The following is a 6492-nucleotide window of genomic DNA, read 5'->3' as shown; positions in this document are numbered from 1 at the left end:
CACAAGAAGTCCTCCTGCACCGGCCGAACCAGAGGCGTCAGGGCCCGCCGGCGGTGCACCCGGGAGCCTGCCCAGCAGGTCCAGGGTGCGCTGGTCAGTGTCAGCAAGGGCCTCTGGGAATCCACTGCCAGGGCGCTCCCGAGTGGTCACAAGTAACAGACTCCTCCTGGCTCAGGGACCAGGCTTTGTTTGTTTTCTTCACAGCTTCCAGGCGAGTGTGGGATTTACAGACAGTAACCGGGCTCCAGGACCTGTGGGGACGTGTCCCTGGTGCTGTGCCCGCTTGCCTCCGGGGACGTAGGAGGATGGCCAGTCCTGCTTCTGAATGAGCTGCCGATCCCCAGGAGGCCTGGCCGGCCCTGCCCGCAGCAGGGATGGGTGCAGAGGGGGCAGTGCTGGCTGGGGGATGCCCCCAGAAGGGGGTTGGGCCAGGGCTAGGGAGGCGGGTTCCGGATCAGGCCGTACTCCATGCTCACGGTGTGGTCCAGGTCCTCCAGCTCTGTGGGCAGTGGGATGCCCAGCTCCCCCAGGTACAGGGACAGTGCCTCAAAGAAGTCCTCCAGTTTGGAGAATGCCGGTCTAGAAAGAGGAGGAGGAGACAGGTGAGTCATGGGGGTAGGGGCGGGCAGTGAGGTGGCAAAGAAGGCACCCAGGCCTGTGGCTCCACCACTTCCTGGGTGTCTGACCTTGGGCGAGCCCTTAACCTTGGTGTGCCTCAGGTCATAGACTGCACAGGCTGCTGCAAAGACGAGAGGTGGTAACACAGGGAGAGGAGGGTCTGGCTCAAAGGGGCAGCTTGAAAATGAAGTACAGGAGGAGAAAAGCCCCTTCCAGGTCTCAGAGAAAACGCAATCATCACAGGTAGGTTTGGACTAAGTGCCCTTTTAAAGATCCTTTCAGTCCTGAGATTGAAAGTCGTTTCCATATCGATGGGATCTGCCCCGGGAGGGGCTTCTCACAGTCTTGGCAGCTCACCCCAAAGAGAAAGAGAATGCCTGGCTCCTGTTGCCCTGGAGACAGCTCAGGTCCATTCCTCCATCTCCTCCTCGATTTTGCTTAAACATCTTGTCACCTTCTTGGCAAGACCTACTCTGAGCACCATCTTAAAGATGGTGGTAACTTGCACCCTGAACAACCCTTTTTGCTTGGCTTGAGTACTTTTTCCATAGCATCTGTGTCTTTCTCACATATTAAATACATGTTCTCATATACTAAAGATAATTTTAAGAAGATTTCTTTAAAGGAAAAAATTGGCTAATGCATAAAGATGCTCACTGTAATACCTACTGTAAGGACAAACTGGAAAAACCTGAACATCTACGCATGTATGTTCCTACAGTCTCCTAGTGAATTTCACAGTCAACAGAAATGATAATCTGGAATACTGGGTAGTGACAAAAATGCAAAGCGAAATGTCACACTTTTCTCTACTTAAGATAACTGTATAAAAAATGTGTTTGGACATGGGAATATGGAAACTTGAAAACACTGTTAGCATGGTATATAGGTTTCGGTGAATTTCCTGCTGTTAAAGTTTAACGCTGTCTCTGGGTCACTTGCTACAAAACCCCCTGCTGACTGACACGTCAGGGTCGTCAGGTGGCTTCAGTGGTTGATGGCCACATCTGCGAGCCTGGGAAAGGCTTGGCAATGGCTGAGGACTGGGGTGAGCATCCCAGGACCATGAGGGCTGAGCGAGGGGCGTGGACTCCAACCTGCTCTCAGGCTCCAGTCTGCAGCAGATGGCTGCCAGGGGGAAGAAGGCTGGGGGGCACTCTTCGGGGACAAACTTCTCCCAGAAGAGCTTCACGTTGAGGCCGAAGTCCAGTGTTCGGGGCAGGCAGTCAGGATCTGCATACACCTGCCCGATTATCTGCAGGTGGAGAGACAGTGGTCAGGGATGGTGCAGCCATGCGGTGGGGGAGGCGGGTGCTGGTGCGGGGACAGGACAGGAGGGATGGTCAGAAGCGGGAGGCAGAGGCTTCCCTGGTGCTCCAGTGGTTAAGAATCCGTCTGGCAATGCAAGGACGCAGGTTCAATTCTGGTTAGGGAACTAAGATCCCACATGCTGCAGGGCAACTAAGCCCTGTGCTGCAGCCACTGAGCCTGCGTGCTGTAACTAAGGCCAGATGCAGTCAAATAAACAGAAGAGGAAGGAAGTAAAAACCCAGCTGAAAGGGCTGCCCCCTCCCGTCTCTCCGTATCTTGCTAATGCAGGCTTGTCTCCTGACTAGAGAATCTGGAGGAGCCTCAGCACAGAAGCAAGACGCCCGTGACCAGCCTCTGGAGGGGCTGCTTCCACACAGCCCCGCCCTGCCCTGTGCTGGAGTTCGGGCCCTGAGAAGGGAGGCACTGGATCTGATTCATGTCCGAAGCCCTCTGCTGCCAGCCCAGGGCTCTGCATACAGTAGATGCTCAACTGATTTCTGTTAAGTGAACGATATTTTTAAAAGTGAGACTCGAACGTGTCCAAAGACCCGTGATAACCGACACGGCCCTCTGCTCCTGCTGACTCTCTGGCACTATGCATCTTAGGAGGAGGAGCCCCCGTTTCGACTGCGGGGGCCAGGCTGCCAGGTCTGCTGCCTCAGGCCTGGTCTCCGTGCTGGGGCTCACCTCACAGAGGACAATCCCAAAAGAGAAGACATCCACCGTCTCGTCGTAGCTCTTTCCTTCACAAAAAACACAGGAGAGCAGGCTGTTGTTAGGTTTGGTCCCGTCTCTGCTCTGCACTGCGTCTGGAGCCAGGTCAGGTCAGAGCTAAGAGCCAGGGCTAGGAGAGGTTCTGTGGGGGTGCCTCTAAGGCTGTGGGGACAGGCCCCGTCTGAAAACCAGTCAGCCTCAGAGAGGTCTCATGAAACAACACTGCCCAGGGTGAAGCCGCACGGGATAGTGAAAGAGAACTGGGCCAGGATGCGCCTGGACTCTGGCACTGCCTCCTGTGCACTCTCTGGCTGGAGACCTCAGAAACGGCTGCAGCGGGCCACTTCTGCAGTCTCACAGCGCTGTCTGGCTCAGGAGGCCTGGCCAGCATCTCCGGCTGGTCTGCGCCTTAGCCACGAGGGGGCAGCACACCTCAGTTCTCAGCAAGGAGTGAGAACAGGCAGTAAAGTGCCTGAGCGCTCAGCTACCCCTTGGGGCACAGGAACCGCGGTCAGACCTCAGCGTGGGCCCCGGATGGGGCGCCAGCCAGCCTGCAGGCCTGATCTCGGGGAGGGAGGCGTCTTTGAGGTCCAGTCTGGCACGGGATGAAAACCGTGCACCCCCGGCTTCGGGTACCTGGTCTACACACCCTGGGGCTCTGCTGCAAGACGTGGCCCCACCTCCCCTCCGGGGTGTCAGGACTGACCGTTCAGCATCTCCGGGGCCATCCAGTAGGGGTTCCCCACCACCGTGTAGCGCTTCTTGCGGTCGCTCTTGCGCAAGGTGCGCTTCTTGGTGGTGGCCTTTTCCACGGGGGGCTTCTTTCTCTCCTCGACTATGAGCCGTGACAGCCCGAAGTCAGCCACCACCACGGTCTTGTCCTGAGAGGACAAGGGTCAGGTCAGCCCTGGGGGGCGGGGGACGACCGGACGGGGACAGGACAGTCCCAAGAGGAGGAGAGAAGACGCGTATAACCAAGGGGGGTCTTGATGGTGGTGTTTGTCTTCTCAGTCTGCGCTCTTTGCATGGCAGACACCCCCAGACCTAGAGGGTGTTCTCAGCAGAGGCCCTGGGACCTGGAGAGTGGAACCCAAGAGACAGGACAGTGGATTTCGTTTTGCTTTTTTTCTCATCCTGCCTTGTTCTCAGAAAGATTTAAAGCTGGAACCAGGATAAGACAGAAAAAGACAAGATACAGGCCTTCCGTGGGGGTGGGGGGCAAAGGGGAGATAAGCCCTTCAAGTAGCTACAAGGCAGTCATGTGGAAAAGGGATTAAGACTGTTTGGTGTGAGTCCAGAGGGCATGGCCAGGGCCAGTGAGTGGACACCCAGGAAGCTACACTGCAAGTCAACAGGAGTAACACTGTAGCGAGCAGAGCTGACCAGCAGGGGAGAGGGAGGCTGGCCCCAAACCCCTCCCTGTGAATTTAGTAGCTCTGTAGCCTCGGGCTGAGGCTTCAGGTGCCACAGCTGCAAAATGGGGTCCTTGGGGAGCTGCTGCCCCCAACACGGGGCAAAACCAGGAAAAGTGACAGGGCTCTACAAACAGTTGAGGAACTTCAAGTCCCTTCCAACCACAGGATTATTTCAAAGGCTGCTACTGGGAGGAGGTGGGGTTTGTCTGCATGTATGGGGATCCCCCAGCAGACAGAAGCCTGAGGCGATACCTCTGGTCTAAAGCCAGAGGGGCCAGGCAGTCTCGCTGGCAACAAGGGAGCCAGGAGGGCTGCCCTGGGGGCACGTACCAGCTTGATGAGGCAGTTGTGCGAGTTCAGATCCCGGTGGATGATACACATGGAATGCAAATAGGCCTGGAACAAGAGGTAGGAGCTGAGGCCCATGGCCAGTCAATCGGCTAGACGCTGACTCTGAGACTCGGGGGCCCCAAAACCTGCTCTTCCCCCAGGACACCCCCACCCCCCACGCCAGCTTAAGAACCCAAGCTGGACTCCAGGGCCCTCCTGCCGTCACTCCTCATCCCGGTGTCAACAGAAGGCCAAGGGCTTCCCCTCTCCCTGCTGCCGTCTCCTGCCCAGCAGCCTCTGTTCACCGATCCCAACCCAGGGGCTGCTCTGTCCTGAAGTTCCCGACTCCCTGGGCCCAGTGAGCACCCCCCAACCTATTTTACTCAGAGCTAGGCCACCCCCTCCCAGTCTCTGGCTTTAGCCACCCTGGATCCTTCCTGCTGGGAGAGGGGAAGTGGCCACCTCCTGGCCCAGCTGATCTGTGCTCCCAACACACATTTCCCTCTCTGTCTACACTTTCCCTGTGATCTACTGGTTAGCATTCAGTGCTCTCACTTAGGGAAAAAAAAATTTATTGGAGTGTAGTTGATCTATAATGCTATGTGAAGTTTCAGGTGTATTGCGGATGAATCAGTGACACATATACATATCCACTCTTGCTTAGATTCTTCTCCCATACAGGTCATTACAGAGTACTGAGGAGACTTCCCTGTACTCCTCAGTGCCTTCTTAATAGTGACGCACTTTACATATAGTAGTGTATATATGTTGATTTCATCCTCCCGGTTTATCCCTCCCCCTTTCCCCCTTGACAAGCATGAGTCTGTTTTCTATATCTGTGACTCCACTTCCCTTTTGTGAACAGGCTCATTTGTACCACTGTTTTAGAGTCCACACATAAGCAGTATCATATGATATTTGTCTCTCTGTGTCTGACTGACTTCACTCAGTGTGACAGTCTCTAGGTCCGTCCGTGGCGGCGAACGGCCTAATCCATCCTTTCTGCGGCTGAGTCATACCCCACTGTGTGTACGTGCCGCATCTTCTTATCTCAGCGCTCTGACTTTAACCTCTCCCTCTTCCTACCCTCATGTGTCCAAACCAGTCTGTATTTGCTATTTCCCCATCCAGGCCTCCGCCTCTGGCTCTTGAGCCACCCTCCCACGCAGAAACCTGCCCCTCTCCCCGCAACACCAGTTCCCTCCCTTGGGCTCCTGGAGCCGCTCACAGGCCCACGGAACTCTTTCCAACCTGCCTGGCGCCCCTCCTCAGGGGGTGCCCACCCTTCTCCTGTGCCACCTGCCTCCAAGACGGTGTGTGCCTGCCTTTTCCTTCTGGCCTCCTCAATGTCAGCCCCTCTGGTCACTGTTAACCCCTACTAAGCACCTACACACCAGCCTCAGCAGATGCCTGTCCAAGCTCCTCCCAGACCCACTCTGCTGGCAGGGCTGTCGGCAGGACTCACCATTCCAGAGGCGATGCCTTTGGCAAACCTGACCTTCTGCTGCCAGGGGAACGGGTCCTGCAGGATGGAGGAAGGCCCGTCAGAGGCCGGTGGGCCTTGTTCTACTGGTGGTCCAGGCCCCGTGGGTCAACGTGATCTGCAGTAACCCCTCCCTGCCTGTGCCCGGTCCCACCCAAAATGGCCCTTTGCAGGTAAGGCAGCAGGTCTCTCTGATCATTGTGGTTCCAGAGCAGTGGTGACACAGGGGCCCCACTGATGACCCCCCCAAGGCTCTTAGGGACTCTGGGGGTGCTGTGCTCACCACGTTGCGCAGGAAGTCCTTCAGCGTGCCCCCCTCGATGTACTCCGTCAGCAGGTTCAGCTTCTTGTCCTTGTACAGTACGCCGATGAACTTGAGCACGTTGGGGTGGTCCAGGCTGCGCATCACCTTCACCTGCAGGGCGGGGAGGCCACGAGGGCGGGGCCCGGTTTCTTCCTCACCCCCTCCCTCGGGGAGTAAGCATGACACATGTGCCCCGTGTCTCCCCCTCCTGTCTCAGGTGCTGGGGAAGAAAGCCCCACGTGGATGGGGACAGCCTCCCTGGCCTCGTGCTTGGGACCCTGCCTTTCTAGGAGCTACATCTGGGGAACTGGAGAGGC

General features: G+C 56.7%; 1 protein-coding gene across 2 annotated transcripts in view; it reads right to left on the bottom strand.

The window, feature by feature from the left end:
• Positions 1-6: 6 nt before the first annotated feature.
• LIMK2 (LIM domain kinase 2) overlaps positions 7-6492 on the bottom strand; it is a 54699-nt gene continuing 48213 nt past the window's right edge. The window contains exons 10-16 of one of the 2 annotated variants that reach the window (XM_010828791.1): positions 6155-6286; positions 5854-5910; positions 4389-4454; positions 3350-3524; positions 2617-2672; positions 1716-1873; positions 7-579 (exon numbers count right to left, since the gene is read on the bottom strand). In XM_010828791.1, coding sequence (XP_010827093.1) covers positions 435-579; positions 1716-1873; positions 2617-2672; positions 3350-3524; positions 4389-4454; positions 5854-5910; positions 6155-6286 — 789 coding nt within the window. In that variant the 3' untranslated portion in view covers positions 7-434. The remainder of the gene's footprint in view (positions 580-1715; positions 1874-2616; positions 2673-3349; positions 3525-4388; positions 4455-5853; positions 5911-6154; positions 6287-6492) is intronic. The other variant, XM_010828790.1, reaches the window with a different exon arrangement.

This window comes from Bison bison, unplaced genomic scaffold, assembly GCF_000754665.1.
Source record: "Bison bison bison isolate TAMUID 2011002044 unplaced genomic scaffold, Bison_UMD1.0 scf7180017864495, whole genome shotgun sequence".
Classification (NCBI taxonomy): domain Eukaryota; kingdom Metazoa; phylum Chordata; class Mammalia; order Artiodactyla; family Bovidae; genus Bison; species Bison bison.
This window is presented reverse-complemented; position numbering and strand designations above follow the sequence as displayed.